Source organism: Nothobranchius furzeri, chromosome 1 (assembly GCF_043380555.1).
Source record: "Nothobranchius furzeri strain GRZ-AD chromosome 1, NfurGRZ-RIMD1, whole genome shotgun sequence".
In the NCBI taxonomy this organism is placed as follows: Eukaryota; Metazoa; Chordata; class Actinopteri; order Cyprinodontiformes; family Nothobranchiidae; genus Nothobranchius; species Nothobranchius furzeri.
In genome coordinates, this window is record NC_091741.1 from 44,244,779 (window position 1) to 44,264,315 (window position 19,537).

The 19,537-nt window shown below is 40.6% G+C and overlaps 1 protein-coding gene across 1 annotated transcript; it reads right to left on the bottom strand.

Annotated features, from left to right (window-relative positions):
- Window positions 1–477: 477 nt before the first annotated feature.
- Window positions 478–5,080, bottom strand: lum (lumican). The gene is made up of 3 exons (XM_015959945.3): window positions 4,942–5,080; window positions 3,047–3,928; window positions 478–1,347 (listed from the first exon to the last, which is right to left on the bottom strand). Exons 2-3 carry the CDS (start codon window positions 3,921–3,923, stop codon window positions 1,193–1,195), a joined length of 1,032 nt encoding a protein of 343 aa, XP_015815431.3. The 5' UTR covers window positions 3,924–3,928; window positions 4,942–5,080; the 3' UTR covers window positions 478–1,192.
- Window positions 5,081–19,537: the final 14,457 nt, after the last annotated feature.

Sequence of the window (19,537 nt, forward strand, 5' to 3'; positions counted from 1 at the left end):
CACAAAAGGATCAAAAGTGATAATAAGTCACCAAATCTAGTCCTCAGATGCAAGTATCCTGCAATTTTTTTAGAAAAACTTGCCCAATTCAGTACACCTGATTCACATGCTTCATTAATTACCTCCTCAGGGGAAGTTGTGCAGAAGCCTGTTAATGACCCCTTCATTTGAATCAGGTGTGTTGAAAGAGGGAAACATCTAAAGTGTGCAGGATGGTGCCACAACGATGGCGAGCGCCAGATGTACTGTTCTCACAGCTAATCATAAACTGAGTCAGTGGCCTGAAATATAAAGAACCTAAACTAAATGCAAGGAACTAATGTGAATACACGCTGATATATTGCTAGCACAAAGAAGTCGCCAAACAGCGTTACAATTAAAGCACTATAACTGCCAAAAGCTTTAACTTATGAATAAGCAATTGTGCTAAGTGTAAAAACCTTCTGCACACCTCTTTCCTTAAGTATAGCATGCAACTTCAAGCATAATACAAATGTTTTTTATTTATTATAAAAAAAGAAAGTTCTTGTACTGAACAATGGGCGTTTCCTATTTAGTAAAAAAAAGTCATCCAGACACCAAGCAGTTAATGTTAAAAGAGATTAAATTCAAAGCAGGCAGACATGAGTTCACAACACGACTATTTTCTACTGTGATACATTCAAGATGTTGAAAATATAACTGCTATGTATCTGCTCGACCATTTTAGCTCTGCTCACAATACTGAAGTCTGCAGTCCTCTTCTGCTGGTCTTTTGCACACAATTAGAAACACAGCCAACATGCATGCAACACATTAAAACATGAAACAGAATAACAACAACGAATGCAACACAAATTATTTACCCATTTTCTATATTCATTGTGCACAAATGCCACTTTGGAATGTTTGAAGTGTGTTTTTGAAACCAATGCATGCATTTTCTATTCATATAACCAAGGATATACCAGCTCGTGTGTTTTTTAGTCTAAAATATTATTTATCTACATCTACTTAACTACATGAATCAATCAGACCTTCAGATATTACAAATATTTGGAATGCTTCTTGACCTTCCTATGTTCAAGCTTAGTACACATTAACACGATCCACATGAATAGTTTTACATATATGCATAATACTTGTGTCAGAAGTGCACAAACACGTCAGCTCTGAGCGTTTCCACGGCAGTGTGAAGCGAGATCACCGATCCTTATTCGAACATGATGTCCGAAGCTTGGCGCAGGCAGTTGGCGGACTCGGGGGGCATGCTGTGGTACGTGACGTTGTTCGCATCCAGACGCAGGTGCTTGAGACGTGAATAGTTGAGTGGTCCAGTGAACTTGCAGAAACTTGACAAGTCAAACTCTACAAATTATAAAAAAAAAGAAAAATAAATGTAAGAACTGGCAGGCATACTCAAAGTATACATCGTCAGTCCATTTGTTTTTGTTTTCACATTGGGTTGGGACTCAACATGTACTCATCTTGTTCTTCAACACCAGATAATCAAAGCCTCCCTGAGCTTAACAGTAAGCCACACCCACTTTCATGAAACCCGCCCACCATTGCTTGATTTGATTTTGGTAACCCAACACACAATGAGGTCTTGAGCAGTATTTTGAATACTAAAACCAAATAATACTGCTTTTGTACTATTTCCTGGCACATAGTTTTCCTTTGTACTCCACCAAAGTAGTTGTAAGTAAGTAAGTAAGTAAGTAAGTAAGTAAGTAAGTAAGTAAGTAAGTAAGTAAGTAAGTAAGTAAGTAAGTCAATTTCATTTATATAGCACTTATCACAGACATAGAATCACAAAGTGCTTCACATAGATCAAAACAAAACAAAACAAAACAAAGTCATAAAATCATAATGATCTCAAAACAGAATTAGATTAACATCAGAAAAAATAAAGTAATAAAATTATAAATTTCATAAACAGATGAAAGATTACAAATATGAGTTAACAATAAGAAAATAAAAGGTTTAGGTAAAAGCAGTTTTAGTAGTTTTAAAAGCAGTTGTAATATTTAAAAAAATATCAGAATTTATTTGATTTAAATGTCACTTTTGTCTGAAAGCCATGCAGCCTTTGGTCCAATCAACTATTAGTTCCAATAACGAAAATGGAGATTGCTGAAGTAGATCCCTGATCACGATGTAACTCGCCTTTTCTCTCCATCCACCCAAAGCTTCAGCTTTCAGACGAATGTGAGTATGAACAAGATGACTAAATTAATTGGATTCATCCTGATTTTCTATTATTGTTGAGTTTTGAGTTGAATATTAACCAGTCACACTTATAATCATACAATATTTAAAGCTGTGCAAAATTGATTTACCAAAGAGTATTAGTAGTGGACATTCCCTTTGTGTGTGGTATCTCCATGGGGGTAAAATATGAGGATTTTCATGTCAGAACAATAATTTTGAGGTTTTTATTGGTTGTCTCTACTAATAAAATAACGTCTTTGTAGCTGTTTTTCCAAGTTACAGAAAATTACCTAGTCCAGAAACGAGCCACAATCACAACGGCTAGATCTACTGTTAATGGGCGGGGTCAGTCTTCTGGAGGTAGCAGGGTAAAACGTCCAGATGTTAGACAGAGACTAGGTGAGCCTTCTCTCCATCAGCTTAAAAACAATTCTTTGAAGTTTTTTTTTTTTACTGGGTAAGACTCATCAGGTCTACAGATATCAGACCCAAGAGACAGAGAGCTGATCTTGAGTGATTTCCGGTTCTGGCTCGATGGGATTCATTCGATGTGGACAAATGAAACATTAAACTTCACCATATTCCTGGTGAGAATGTTCTCAACTTCCTTTTCTTTCAGTTAGACAGCTGAGCAGATGATACCAATTTATTAGACTGATGTGCACCTGTTGACCCACAAGCTATCCTGGGATAGTATGATTATAGATAAGTTTGCTGACAAAGGTATCAAAGCAGGTCATATTCTTAAGCAAACCCCATGAAACCACTCAGAAGTTAGAAAACATTTCTTAATTCTTGAAGGCGTTTCACCCTTCTGCACCAACATCAATGTAAAGGAAAAGCAAACTCTTACTGTTGATCTCATTGGCCTGCAGGTAAAGTTGCTCAAGTTGCTCGTTGACTTCAGGGATTGACTGCAGTTTGTTGAACGACAAGTCCAGCTCCACCAGTGAAGTCACATTGAACACTCCAGATGGGATACTGGAATCCTGCAGTTTGTTGTGGGAGAGTCTCAGGTACTGAAGCGAGGGCAGCTTTTTCAAGAATCCCGCTCCGACTTTATCAATTTCATTGTAATCAGCGTAGAGAATTTCCACTGAGGCGGGGATTCCTGTTGGCAGCTTCTTCAGCTTGTTGTGGCTCACATCCAGAGACAGCAGCTTCTTTGGCCCTTTAAACGCATCCCCAATGGCTTCAGACGTTAGCTCGTTGTGCTGAAGGCTAACGGAGGTCAGATTCTCCTTGTCAGTCAGGAGTCCAGAGGGAAACTTGGATAGCTTGTTGTTCATCATCTTCAGCTCTTCCAGGGACTTTGACGGAGGAATGATTGGCTCTGTGATCTCATTAAAGCTGAAGAAGAACTTCTCCAGTGCTGTAAGTTTGTCAATTGTGCCCTTTTCTATCTTTGCATTGGTTAATTTATTGTTGTCAAGTACCAGCCAGCGCAGGGTATCGGTGACGTTGTCAAACACTCCTGACTTGATCTCTTCGATCATGTTGTCCTGTAGATAAAGGTATTTGATCCCAGTTGGAACTACGGGGACAAACTTCAGCTTGCGGCTATCGCAATACATGGCACTTGGAAAATTGATTGGGCAATCACATTCTTTATCACAGTTTGGGCCTGATGGCCCAAGCATAGAAACTGGCTGGTAGTCACCATAGTCATAATACTGGCACAATGCTAGGTTGACCAGAGCAGCCAAGATGGGTATATGGAGAGAAAACATGGCTTCTGTGGAGAGGAAGATGGGGGGGGGGGGGGGGGGGGGGGGGGGGTTGGTGGAAGATTAATCAGTTACAGAAACCCAGAACAACACAGTTGTTGCATAATAACACGTTTAATAAATACTCCATGGGTGGAAGTCCAGTGGTAAAATGGACATTTTTGCTTTTTTTACTTTGGCATAATCAAGTTTTAGTTGACAATAATTACTAATAACCCTCTGGAGGCAGGCGTTGCAGATTTACAATGTTAAAACCTACCTACCTGGTTACTCCACATACGTATTTCATGAGCATTTTTAACTCAGACGTGCCCCTGAAGGACTTAGTTGTTCGTCCTTTAATCAAAACTTATTTTGAGCCTGAGAGGGTTAATAGTTAAAGTAATAGTTGATTATGAGATAATAATCAGGGTAATGTATGCATGTGGACATACTTCTACACTGTGCTGAAAAAAAAAACAACTGACGTGAACCTGACCCCAAACATGCAGAATGGCCACACCCACCCTCTAGTGTATTTACAATCTGTCAAAGAAATTGTATTTTATAGCATTAAATGGTTCAGTTATCCGTGCTTAAATCCATATTCAAAGATGCTAACTAAAACAACAGATCTTTAAGCAAACTCCTTTTCCAAGAGTGTACAAAACACTTGCAAAAAGCAAATATTTATCTTTGTTTCACTTTAACATAGTTACTTATCTTCAGAAAACTGTTATCCAAATTCTTTGTTTAAAAAAAAGCAGCCCTGCAGATGACTAATTATTTCCAGACCCATAAAAATGCAGAAAGACTTTGAATCCAAGAACAGCTAAAAGAATGCAAATGCTTCAGTATCAACATGAAACGTGTAGGCTGCGCCACCAAAATGCAAATGGATCGACTTATAAACTCCATTTTTCTCTCATGCAGAAATATTTTCCACCTATCTCAGCATCAGCTGATGCCCTGAAGCAGTGCTTCCATCCGACAGACGAAGACGGAAATTCAAACAGGAAATATGAAATCCACGCAAGCTTACCTGTGCTTCTTTGTTATGCGGAGGGCCAGGAGGTAAGAACTGTGTGGTGTTCAAAAACTGGAGGTCTCTGGAGAAAATTTAGAGACAAAGAAGGAGAAAGGGGGAGGAGTGACTAGATTTGATGGGGAGATGAAAAAAGAAAGGGGAGGGAAGTAGAGGAGAGGAGGAAAGATGGATAAATCTTAGGGAGGTGGCGGGGGGTCATCCAAAAATTGTCGTTGACTAATCAAGAGCAGGTGCAACTAAACGTGAGCAACATTTCATCACTTATACGTTTTAATTTCTATACATTTATTTGTGAGTTTTAGCACGAAAACCACCAGATGACACTGTAAAAGCCTGAAAAGAATCTAAATGAGGGGAAGTAATGTGGAAAAATGTTCAAACAATTCCTGGCAGCTTGGTGAACTGATGAATAAAGCTTCAAAACAGGCTTTGGAAAATGTGACAGAAGGGATGTAAAAACAATGAATGCAGACTTACACAACTTTTGAGAGAAACATTTATTTTCCACTGGTTTTGACAAGGAAAAATAAGCAATGGTAGATTAAAAGAGACCCAATTGATCCCATGTGTGTCTGGTATAAATTATACTTTCCATTGTTGTGGCTTTCACATTAACTCATGCTGTTAAAACTCCTGCAGTCATGCCTGATAGGACACCAAAAGCCTTTGCAAATAATGAAGTTGCAAGTTACCTAAGCTAGTCCATGCAAACCTTTTCAGGGCGAGTGAAGCATTGGAAAAACAAAGTTCCATCACAACATCACTGGAACAGACACCTGGATTTCATTGTTCACAGTGTGTTCTGGTACTCCACTCACATACCATTCTCAGACACCACCTTAGACACAGTTCTTTTCTCTGGAAAATGTTCATACTTCACATTCTAACGACACTTTTTCATTTAGCAGTTTTCTCCCATGTTTCGAACATATTTCTTTAGATAAATTATCATATTTTTACTGAAATAAAAATGATAAATATACTGTGTTGACCTGTATTTACAGTACAAATCAGTTTTAAATAAACAGATAAATTACATGCATGTTCAAGAGCAGCCAACTGTCGTATACACTGTGGCAAATCTGGCTGATGTCTAATGAACAGGAAATGAAACAGTAGATCAACTGAAATGCAATAACATATTCTACAGTTGACTTCGCCGCACTAGTGCTGCTGGTTGCTAGTGCTAGACAATCAAACCGCATTACAATTGGAAAATACACGGACAGATAAAAACAACCCGACAGACACCATAATCAAACGTTTGTGCCCAAACAGTTACTTTTGACTCACAGTGCTCAAGTAACATTTTCTCCAAGTTCTTTTTTACTCCTAGGTTATTAGTTGTGTCATTACATACATTGTTATACACCCACCTCTGATCAAAAACCTTTTTCGTCCACGTTTGGATGCTGTTTGGCTGAGACGTTCAGCTGGACTTCTTCGTTTACACTCCGGCCTCCTGGATAACTTCTCATCTGAGAAAGTTGCTTTTATTGGTCTGTTTTTCTCGGATGTGGGACCTTTCCCTCCAGCAAAATGTTATTGAACAAATATACGCGCATCTGTTGGTCTGCTCCACACTGAAACTCTGCTCTTCCACTTAAAAACCATTTTGCTTTGTCTGTTTTTATTTGAAAAAAAAAAAAAGTTTAAGTCTCATCAGTTGTCACACACTCTGATGTGTGTGCGAAATTTGTTCTCCGCATTTGACCCATCCCCTGGGGGAGCGGTGAGCTGCAGACACAGCTGCGCTTGGGAACTATTTGGTGGTTTAACCCTCCAATCCAACCCCTTAATGCTGCATGTCAAGCACGGAGGCATTGGGTCCCATTTTTTTTCTAAGTCTTTGGTATGACCCGACCAGGAATTGCACCCTCATCTCCCAGTCTTGGGGAGGACACTCTACCACTAGACCACTGAGCTGGCCTGTTTCATGTGGTCACGGACCTTACCCAGCTTTGGAAAAAGAAAAAAAAAGTCCCCTCCAACATCCGATCTGGGTTTTTAGAGTCCAATTAGCACGACACTCCGAACAGTAGTGCTTACCACCTTCCTATTTGAACATCTTTAGGAGATGAAAATACAACTTTGAGATGAGTGGAGCGACTCAGACCCATTGGCAACCATGCAAATTACCCACTTGCTTATCTAGAGCTACATCCCACAATGCATTAAGACATTAAGCCACAATCTATTTTAAGCTACTGTAGCATATGCTATTCAGTGTCAAGTAGTCTGTACCTGTAAAGCACTTTGTAAGTTCAGAGGACTCCAAAGTGCTTTAGACTACAGTCAGTCATTCACACATTCACACGCATTCACACGCTGATGGTAATAAGCTACATCATAGTCACAGCTGCCCTGTACTGACTGAAGAGAGGCTGCCAAACTATAAGCGCCACCGGTCCCTCCAACCAGTGTCTTGCCCAAGGACACGACTGACATGGACGGAGCCTGGGTTTGAACCACAACCTACCGATTGCAGGGCCAACTCCCGAACCACCATCTTCCCACAAGCTGTAGTAGTTGTAAATATAATTGACTAAATTGAGTGCAGGTATGTTTTTTGGGTAGTGAAAATAAGATGTTCCTCTTCATGTATGTTTGGACTGTCAGGTCCTTGTCTGATGTTTTCGCACAGTCAAAAGAAGAATAGGTGAAATCAACCATCTGTAACTTGTCTTTTTTGTTAACTGCAGTTCAGTCTGCATAAAACATTTTGCAGCTCAAGCAGTGGATACTCACGCTTGTGCTCCTGTAAAAAATACGAGAAGATCTGAGGACAGACTGACCTGTAGCCATTTATTTAACAAGAAAGAGCCTCTGACAGGCTCTTTTCATGCCCTTGGTTGATACAGCAATAATTTCAAAAAGGGGTGGAACCTGTTAGGTTTGTCCAATCCTGGAATTTATGTTTATATTCATTTATTCGGCAGACACTTTTATCCAAAGCGACGTACAACTTATTTAAAACAATCTTGTTTGTGTGTTTAGGATGTGGTTGTTGTTCAAATACCAAACACCACTGGGCCAGATGTTGGACTTCCTGCCTGCAACTGGTTGCATTCTTTTCACTGAGTCCTAAGTGGTGTCATCAGCAAACCTTGGTAAGGTTGAACGGGGTTGCAGTTCTTGGACAAAAAATTGACAAGACCGAGTACAGAGCCCTGTGGCACTCCTGTGTTCGGAAATGCCTTTTGGCACGGCCTATTGGTGAGAAATTAATTACTTCACACATCTGTATATATTTTTGTCTAATCAAGTTTTTATTGGGATTAAAGTTAAAGTCCCCACCGATATGAAAGTATAAAGAGTAATACATAGCAATGATGCATACATACATGAAAGCAACATAATCTAGGTAAGTGATGTACAGTACATATATATAGCTGTGCATATTATGGATACACTTTATTTATTTATTCAGGACCATGCACATTAATGAATAATCATGTACTTATGTATTGTTATGAGCCAGATTATAGCATAGTTGCTAATTTCCATCTGTAGTCCCTAAACAGGAAAACTAACACTGAACTTACTGACAATATACAATTCTAAAACAACAATCGCATTACAGACATACAAACAAATTACATTTCAACAATAAAAAATTAGTAAAGGTGCATACATGGCTGGGAACTTTTAAGGTACTGTTTAAGATGGTTTTTGAAAATACTATAGGTGGAACATTGTCTAAAATTCCTTGGTACATTGTTCCAAAAGTGACTCCTTTTGACTGAGAGAGTCAATTGTCCAAAGGTTGTTTTCTGTAGGAAATCTCCAGGTTTCCTCTAGAGGAGTTTTTTGTAAGTTCTTAGTTTGATGTATGTAGCAAGTGGAGGTGAGGCTAGTCCATGCAGAACTTTGTAGAAGAAACAGCTATTTTTAAAATGAATAAAACATTTGAAATTGAGCATGTTGTTTTTTTCCAGAATAGTACACAGGTGAAATGACAAAGGTTTTCGATCAAGAATTTGTATAGACTTTTTGAATAGCATTTTTATTGGTTTTAAGAGTGTGTGACCAGAGACATGTTAGCTGAGTTAATTCTCATTGGTGGCCTAATTTGTTTGAAGTCATGTAAATTTAATTTGATTGTGTTCGCTATGAGTTTTATGTGTTTTTTAAAAGATAATGTCGGATCCAGGGTGGTCATGAGGTACTTGAACTCTTGCACAAGGTCAAGCTCTACTGCCCCCCAAAGAACACATTGGACCGCTCCAGTTTTATGGCTTTTTTTGGTAAACATAACTGAAACTGATTTCTTTTTGTTCAACAAAAGACAGGACTGAAAGAGCCAATGCTGTATATTCTCCAAGACTGATGTGAGGATAAAGGACGCTTTCTGTGGGATTTTAGCAACGTTAAAATAACAGCATCATCAGCATACATTTAGAAGTGTACACGATGACACACATTTGGCAGGTTGTTTATATAGAAGGAAAACAATACTGGCCCCAAAATAGAGCTGTTGTGGGACCCCTGCTGAACAATCAAGGTATGATGACATTGTGTCCCCCACCCTCACAGACTGTCTTCTTTTGGACAAGTAAGACTGAAACCAAGCTAATGCTTTTTCTGCAAAACTGAAGTGAGTCAGTCTGGACAGAAGGGCTTGAAGGTCTACTGCAGGGCTATTCAATTCCGGGCTGGTATCCAGCACGTTTTAGTTCAAACCCTGTTTCAGTACACCTTATTTCAATCAGCGGGTGATTAGCAGGCTTCTGCAGAGGCTGATGCGCTGCTGCACAGGTGATTCACCACTGAATCATGCGTGATAGACAGAGAAACTACTAAAATGCGCTGGATACCCACCCTCGAGGCCCGGACTTGAATAGCCCTGGTCTACTGTATCAAATGCCTTCTTTAAATCCAATGAGACTGCACTAACAGAGGTGGTTTTATCGAGCAAGGATTTTCTACAAAGACACAGTTTGCCATCTCTGTGGAGTCGTACTGCCGAAACCCAAACTGCATGGGGTGCAAGAAAGAACTGTGGCTTAGGTGTTTATTCAGCAGCTTGACAATCCATTTTTCTGCAACCTTTAATTGGTACTCGACCAAGTTTTGTATTTTAGATATTATAATAGACCAACCTGACATACTTTTAGTTTTTGCTCCATGGGGATAAGCTGCTGAGAGTTCTCAGTCTATTTCTTTAAAATATTCATTTACACCAAATTTCATGCTTTGCGTGTCATTTAATATCAAAAGCCTGCAGGGTGAGGTATTTCTCTCTTCATTATGCTTGAATAACGACCTTTTCCCAGAAACGATTGACATCAGAGCATTGCCATACCATAGAAGATAAGTACCAATAATGTCTGTTTATTTTTGTAGTTTTCTTCTGAAAAAGCCAGAGATTTAAAGTAAAGCTATTTGACATGAGTCTTATTTTAGCAGCCATTAGTGGTTAGAGGACCTCAAATGGTCCATTTCCACTAGCTTCTACTCATTTGACAGCACTGTTGGCCATTTCACAGTCCCTGACGGGGTCCTTCCCCTCTTGCAGCAGATGCTGGGAACTAAAGCATTGGAGCAGCCATTTAACCACAACATAATGCTGTTAAACTGTTAATCAATGGCTTTAAATGAAATTGGAACGCTAAAGAATTAACCATAGTTACTTAATGTCCCTGTATGGCATTACAACTTTTGTAGTACTTTTGCCTCTTTTTAGTGTGACTGCAGACTTAAATCATCATACTTCCATTACAGTGAGGGCTGAAGACATAGTTTAATTTACAACCTGCATCTCATGTTCTTCTTAGACCAAATACTGATACTTGTCTTTAGTATGATAAAAGTACTTACATGGCCCTGAAATCTTTCTTTAATGCAGTTTTTAATACAACTTGTTCCATTTTTAGTTCTTTTCACCAGATACCAGAACCAGATACACAACAGTTCTCAGTTACATTTTTATGTATGTAGCACTTTTTGGCCCCTTTATTTAACCAGGCTAAAACAATTTGGAACAAATTCCTGTTTACAACTGTGGCCTGGCAATAGGCAACCCCTTTTGAGGGAAAACGAAAATGGAGCAATAAAAGCAATAAAAGTCAAAATTAAACATTAAAAATACTCAAATAGTCAAAACAATCACAACATGTACAAATACAGAACGGTTAAATAATAGGCAATAGGAAACCCTTTTGTAATTTAATATTAGTCTGCAAATTATTGATGTGTTTTGTAAGAGATAAAGTGTTGTCTAGTCAGATCCTCAGATATTTATACTCTGTAACCTGTTCCAGAGCCGTTCCACCCAGGGTACAAATAACTGGTGAAGTGGGTAGTACACACTCCCTTTTCCCAAACCAAACCAGAACATGCAAAATAATAAAGCTCAAAAGGCATTTTTGTTTTTAATGTTTTTTTAATGTCATAGTTTTGTCATGGTTTTATATATATATTTTAAGATAACAGATATATGCTGCTAAATATGTTTACTAATCATTAAATTCTTTGTGAAATACCGTTTATAAAACAGCTTTAGATACAAGAACAAGGCTGCAAAGATGTTAACGTGCTAAAAATAGAAAACATGCATGTCTTGGCTATGGGTTTTTGGTGTTTTTGTAATAAGTTTTTACTTTTAGAACTTTTCTTTTTTGTATTATTTATTTATACATTTTTGCTTTCTGGTTTTCTGTTCATGATAATTATTTGTATATATGTATACATTTTGCTTTTGACTAGCCTTTATTTTCCTCAACTCTCCTTCCTTCTGCTGTCTCTCACTCACACCTGTCATTTACCTTCTAATTCTCTCACCTGGTCCATATTCAGTAATCTCTGGCACCTGGTTTCACATTTTGCCAGATCATCTTGTTGCTCCGTGTTGACATGCTTGTTCCTGCTTTCTCCTATTGAATTTGATTATTTACACAGCTGCCCCAGGGTACACTGATGGAACCAAGGATGTCATGCAGTGGCGCCACCGGTCCCATTCGACCATCCACCAGCAGGAAACGTGGTTTAAAGGTATACTTTGCAACTTTTTCATCTTTTAAATCACTTTCTTGAGCCAGTGTGTGCTAAAATGACCCTTTACAGTGGTAATGGAAGGCCACCCAGCACCTGTGGCCAGAATATTCCACTTGCAACATCAGACTGGTGGGCCGTTCTATTGACACACATGGCACATGCTGGTTCCAGCATGTTTCCTGCATGTTTTAGATCATGGACGCAGCTGATTTGTTTAATTTAATGATGAATCACACCTGTAGACACTAAGGAAGGCTGGGGAGACATTTCAGCAGTTAGATTAAGGTGTTAAAAAAGACGAACGCACAGCAAAGAGGAGGTTTTGATTTAGGTTCTGCAAGCAGACTCTAGGGGTTTCTAAAAGTAAGCCAAAACTGCCTAGTTCCCCTTCGATGACAGTTTCACATCTGGGCCAGCAGGGAACGGGTTGGGTGGCATCAGTCTGGGTCCTGCACTGGAAGTGTTTGTTCACACACACTTCTCAGGAACGGGGAAATCTCTGAGCACGTGGGTGGAGCAAAACGTGTGTGGAAAAGTCAGTGGTGTCTCCCTTAAACGACGGCCGTACAGCTCAAGACATGGCAGCACTGTCTCTTGGGACTTACACACTAGCATTGGCTCCATTCTGCCTGATTGGTTGTGTTCTCATTTAGGTAGCCATGGATTTTCCCGCATGCAACCGGACATCTTTTCAGCCCTCTTCCCGAGGCGATCTGCCCAGAGTCGAACTGGTCCAACACGCCTACTGCTGACTGATCGGCCAGCTCAAAATCCCACCTACCATTAGGAGGAGCCTCCAATTGACAGACAGAATCAGCCCGCGGGTGCTTCCCACATGCATTTACTTACCAGTATCCAGAATGATAATGAATTGTGCATGTAGGAAGCTGCCGCTGGTTGATTCTATCCACCAATCAGAACCCCCCCCCCCCCTAACTGTAAGTGTGTATTTAAGCTGGCCAGTCAGCTGGCAGTGGGTGTATTGGACCTGTTCAGCCTGAAGCAGACTGCCTTGGTATGTGGGCCAAAAAACTGACCGGTTGAGCATGGAAAAAGACAAGGCCACCTAGATGTGAACACTCCACAGGCTACCCAGTCTGGTCTGTGCTGACCCAGATGTGAAAGCACCATCAGTGTCTTGTACAAGTACATACCAACAGAGACAGACTGAGCAGCGGTTGAACCTGCAACCTTCCAATTATGGGGCAGACATTAACTCCTTTGCCACGGTGTAGTGCTTCATGTCCAGTCTAGTGTTTCCTTGTTGATTCTGAGGCATTTTGCAAATGGCAATTAGACAACCAACTGATAGTTAGCCCCAAAACTGATTTTCTAAAAACTCTCTTTCTACTGAAAACTGACTTTGGGCTTTTTCAGTATTTTTATTAAAATCAGTCTCTAAAAGGCTTTGCCAAAACAACTAACAGGCTGGCACTCCCGAAGCTGCACCAATCCGACCTTTTATTCTGACAAACACTAAATTGCATTAACTTGGTTCTAAATATTTATGAAACTAACTTAATTAAAAGGGGAAACTTTTTTACTTCATTACAAGCTAAAAGAAAACCTAAGTCAAAATTAAGGGGCAATGAGTAAGAGCTTACAGCAGCAGTGGGATGGGGTCTAACAGTTGATGCTTTTGTAAATCATTTCCTGTCTCTTATAAATAAAAGTTTTCATTCATGCACAACCAGTCACAAGAATTATCCAATCAAGACCAAACATCACAAATCAATTCTAGATCTGCTGCTTTGTAAAAGATGCACAGCACCTTATCTTTCCTGTGTAAGCGCCACATTCACAGCTCATGATAAAAAATCTCTACAACTGGAGCACAGATGCACATGCTTTGTCAAAGGGTATACATGTGGAAGATCCAAGCAAGCATATTAAGAGACAGGATATTCTTGGACCTGTTGGCGCAGACACACAGAAGCTTCTAATAAAATCTCAGATGGAACCCAGACACCACCGTCTGTTCCTGCCATGCGCTGGTGTGTTAAGTCCTTGTGCTTTAGACGGAGGCTCATCCACGTGTGGTGCCAAGTGATTCTCTCACCTTGTGTCTCATGGGCTCACATGTGCTGCAAGAGTGACCCAATGAGGAAATCTTCTTAGCACCGAGGACGTCTGCTTCTCTTTGCTGAAATCATCTTACATCACAGAATCAATCTGAATTTCTCAAAATCCCCCAAATTAAGGGTTAGGTTGTAATTGAAACCAGAAGAGTAATGTTTTTTAAACACATGCAGTAATAGCCAGCTTTAACACATTCATTGGAGAACTTGTGACTTCAGTATCACGTTACAGACAAGCATAATTCAATTCAATTCAATTCAAGTTTATTTATATAGCGCCAAATCACGACAAGAGTCGTCTCAAGGCACTTCACATAATAAACATTCCAATTCAGGTCAGTTCATTAAGCCAATCAGAAATAATGTTTCCTATATAAGGAACCCAGCAAATTGCATCAAGTCACTGACTAGTGTCAGTGACTATACAGCAATCCTCATACTAAGCAAGCATAAAGCGACAGTGGAGAGGAAAACTCCCTTTTAGCAGGAAGAAACCTCCAGAGGATCCTGGCTCAGTATAAGCAGCCATCCTCCACGACTCACTGGGGATCGAGAAGACAGAGCAGGCACACACACACACACACACACACACACACACACACACACACACACACACACACACACACACACACACACACACACACACACACACACACACACACACACACACACACACACACACACACACGACAAAGTAATGTGTCTATAGGTATATTGTGATTTCTTAGTAAATATTCTATTTGGTGAGAGATCAACTTTATTGTATTTATCCTAGTGGATCTATAATTAAACGGATAAACTAGTAGTAGCACATCCAACGTCAAGATAACTCAGGATAACCTATCCTATTTAGATGGAGGCATGAGCACAGATGTTAAAGTGTTAGATCTTCCTAACTGATATTTGGGTTTGTACACTCATGAATGTGACACATCTGTTTTCCCTAAAGAATTTCCCTTTGACAAGGCTAAAGAGCTCCAGTTACTTTAGTTACATAACCACCACCGTACAAAACAGACACTCACACCTCCAAACGCCATGCACAAGAGAAAACACACATGAGCCACCAGACACATGTCAACACACACACACACACACACACACACACACACACACACACACACACACACACACACACACACACACACACACACACACACACACACACACACACACACACAAATCCTGGCTGTGAGCCAGAAGCAATATGTGCTGATCGGGTTTGGAAGGTGGAAGTTGGACCTGTACGGTTTGTGTGGTTCGTGGACGGAGGACAGGAGCTGGAGTGTGCGTGTCTGCTGATCGCCACATGGGGGCAACAGATTGAAATACATTTGTGTAGCTGAAAGTCGGCTGAGCTTCTGGGATGAGTTCCAGTGCTGAGACACTGACGCTTTGTCCTGGTGTGAAGAAGGTAGGAGTCCTAAGTCACAACAGCCTGAGAGAATCTGGAGCTTTAAAGGACATTTGTAATTTTAGAGACTGTTGTCATTTGTGCAATTTGATTTCAGGACACAGATGCTGTAAAATCTCCCCTAAAACATCTAAACGTGTACTTCTCATTTAGTTTTGTAAACATGAAACAGCTTTGTTTTTATTTGTTTTAATTATAATGGTAGGTCAGGAGTTTGTTGGTGTTTAAATGCTATACATTTTTTTTCCAAATGTGAAAAAACTTTTACTCAGGATTTAGTGTATAGTTTATACTATTTGGGCTTCTGCAGAAACACGGTGCACTATTGACCCTTTGCACCGACGTAACCTAATCACATGGGTCCACCATGGTGGATGGCAAAAGCATGTAAACAGTGAGCGACACGATTACTAAACAAAGGGAAAAGCAGAGCCTGAAATTGCTTTTGCGATCAAAACAAAAACAAAACTCCTCCAGCATTCCTTCAACTAGTTCGTGCCCAGTTCAGTTATCAGAAGAAGTAGCGCATCTAGCGGGGCTCATAGAGAGCAGTATGCTAACTAGCTTACCAACGTTAGCTTACGTTCTCTCTGCAGCTGTTCACCGATGTAAACATGTTGCTGACTTTGCCTAAATTCACCCCTCTGGATTTATAACTTTATGTTATAAACAGCATTTCACTTTACACCAAAGCTGATTGTTAAAAAGTCCGGATCCCTACCAGCTTCTGTTGCTGGTGGTGTTACCGGGTTCAGCTGCTGCTCTCACACCGGAATGAGAAGATCTCTGAACGCCGACGCTCATATAAATAAATAACGTAATTTTAACACACATAATCATACATCGGAGCTTTAATATTGCTAATAATTGTCTCGCGTTACACTACAGTGGACGGAGCGCAGTCTCCGTGGTGAAATGCCCATCCATCAGGATTATCAGTAACTAGTATAAACACATCACATTTATCCCTGTCCCTGTCTTCCTCGTGAAATAAATGAACGTTAATCTTACCCGGTAAAAACACGTTCGCTGCAAATCTGAGGCCTGCTAGTGCGCTTGGTTGATTGATCGCTGCAGTTCACCTCCGTCCTCAGTCTCCATCAAAGTTATTCAAAAAAACAAAACAAGTTGAGTTTACATCCTTGTCTGTTAGTGCAGCCGACCACGCAGCAAGCTAAAACCATTTTACTGTCACATCAACTAAATAAAAGCAATAAAAGGCTACAAACTGGCTTGTTTTGACTAGCTTCACTGGAGTTTCTACGGGTGTAAACGGTCTTTTTGCCGCCCGTCATGGCGAAGGGGGCGGTCACATGAGTGGCGTGACGTCACGTGCAAAGGGTCAATAGCAGAGCAACAAAAGGGGAGCATCTAGCAGCTTTCAATCAAAACAAATGAGAATTTATTTTTAATTTTGACATTAAAACAAATAAAAACAAACAAATAAACAAACCCCTTGACATCAGAACTTAAAAAAAGTGTTTGTTTTTTTGGGATCAGTTTTCCAGATTTTCGAGGTGATGAAAAACGTTTATTGACCTAAATAAGACATAATTTTGACAAGGGGAAACAAAATGATCTGGTAAAATATTGATTAAAATTCTAGATTTTTATTTTTGCTTCGTTCATTAGAAGCCACAAGATTAAAGAAGAAGAAAACCAATCTTGTTATATAAATGTATAAATTATTAGACGCCACACGGCATGGTTTATGGGCAGAAGTCTCAACCATTTAATGCTAAACTGAACATAAATTTTTCGGTTTACCTAAATCTTCACATTAAAATGTTGGGATTATAAATCTGTAGAGCACGCAAGCCAGAAATAATCCCTGTGCAAACATATATGACCACAAAAACCACCAACAGGGCAGGGAGGGTGCAGAATCAAGCTAAGAAACCTAACAAATTGGTACTTTTTATTTTATATTATGCACTCATTCACCCTGTCAACTATGAGCTTACTCACTAACTCACGTTGTTGATTAGTTTTTGTCACCTTCAAGCTTTAAAGTCTAATCAAACGTGTATCTAAGCGATCTCCCTCTGGGAGATCTGGTTTCCTCCCACAAACCAAAAACATGGAGGACTGAGGACGCTGTGCTGAATGTGTTCTCTATTTGTACATAAAGATTTATATAATATGCACTATAAATATATACAGTTCATCCTGTTCAGAGGTTTCCAGAGTGTTGGCCTCTGCATGCTTGAAATAACTCCTTAAAAATGACATCTGGAGCATTTTGATTGATTGACTTTAGAGTGTCATCTTCTCGAAGGATTTGACCCATATTTAGTCTGACATGAGCATCTGCAGTAACATCTGTAAATGTGACTCGTTGTTACCAGATGACTGAAGATCAATGCTTTGTTCAAAGGAAGAATGGAATAGAAAGATGGATAAAGAGCACAGCTTTGAATTGTCCATGAAGCCAAAATATGTGTACCCCCCCAGTTTATTTATATGTATAGTTACAATTTGATTTAAGATAAAACGTCTGTTTTTTTATAACTCTAAAGAAATTTGAAAACCTTTTGGTGATTGCTTTCCATGTTTTTCTGTCCTAAATGTCCATTTTCTGCAGCATTTTTTTTCCATTGAAAGACTTTTGGCTGCTTTCATGCAGGTAAAAGTGTCAGCTCTAAATGTGAGTGTAGTTTTGCCTTCTTATCCGATCTCCCGAAGCCCATTTCTCCCATTAATCATCCATCCATCCATCCATCCATCCATCCATCCATCCATCCATCCATCCATCCATCCTTCCATCCATCCATCCATCCATCCATCCATCCATCCATCCATCCATCCATCCTTCCATCCATTTTCTTCCACTTATCCGGAGTCGGGTCGTGGGGGCAGTAGCCTAAAGCCGGGCGTACACTGTGCGACTTTTTCACTTTTTTGAGCCGATTTTCCACTCGTGCGAGAATCCACGAGATCGGGGCGAGTTTTGCGCCAAGCGGTCGTGTAGTGTACAGGGGGTTACGAGAGGCGATTAACACCACGTGACCAGCTACCGATCAGCAATCGTGAGCTCGCACGGACTTCTGGCGTGTTTAATATTTTGCTCGTCCCTCGTGAGGGTATCGCACTGTTGAAGCAGCGCTGCGAGCAGCTGCGACCCAAAATGTATCAGAACCGCTCATGGCGCATGCGCAATCCTGCATCAACACCGCTCGCCCGCTATTTCCCTAACACACGTTGTTCGTTTTTATTTCTACACGTTTTTTATTCACAAAGATTGTCAAGAAAGCGTGTTTGTCGTGTTCATGTAAAATTAAACTGATCACAAAACACAGATTTACTTTCTTTATTTCGTTTTCCTCATCCAACCCCATAAATCCCTGTGTGTCCTCCTGCAGCACTCCTGAAGGACAACAGGCAAGACAAAAAAGTCTGATGTGTTGTGTAAAAACTGCTATTTTTAGCATAATTTTAGGTCCGGCGTGTTGCTACCAGACGTACAGTGTGAGCAGTCAGGTCGCATCCGAAAACTGGGTCGTGCAGTGTGAGCACACGACTCGTGAGATCTGCCCTGCGAGGAAGTCGTACAGTTTGAGCTGAAGCTGAGTGCTACGAGTGAAAAAAATCACACAGTGTCTGCCCAGCTTAAGTGGAGAGGCCCAGCCACTTGGGCCAGCTCCTCCGGGGGAATCCCAAGGCGTTCCCTGGCCAGGTGAGAGACATAGTCCCTCCAGCTTGTCCTGGGTCTCCCTTTAGGTCTCCTCCCGGTTGGACGTGCCCGGAAAACCTCACCAGGGAGACGTCCAGGAGGCATCCTGACCAGATGCCAGAGCCACCACAACTGGCTCCTCTCGATGTGGAGGAGCGGCGAATCTACTCCGAGCCCCTCCTGGATGACAGAGCTTCTCACCCTATCTCTAAGGGAGAGCTCAGCCGCTCTGCGGAGAAAACTCATTTCAGCCGCTTGTATCCACGATCTTGTTCTTTCAGTCACTACCCAAAGCTCATGACCGTAGGTGAGGATAGGAACGTAGATCGACCGGTAAATTGAGAGCTTCACCTTCTGACTCAGCTCTCTCTTCACAACGACAGACCGGTACAACCCCCGCATCACTGCGGATGCAGCACCAATCCGCCT

Coding starts and splice junctions, on each gene's coding strand:
- lum (XM_015959945.3), bottom strand. CDS start 3,923: ATGTTTTCTCTCCATATACCCATCTTGGCTGCTCTGGTCAACCTAGCA. Junction 1,348..3,046: donor GCAGGCCAATGAGATCAACA/GTAAGAGTTTGC, acceptor TATAATTTGTAG/AGTTTGACTTGTCAAGTTTC.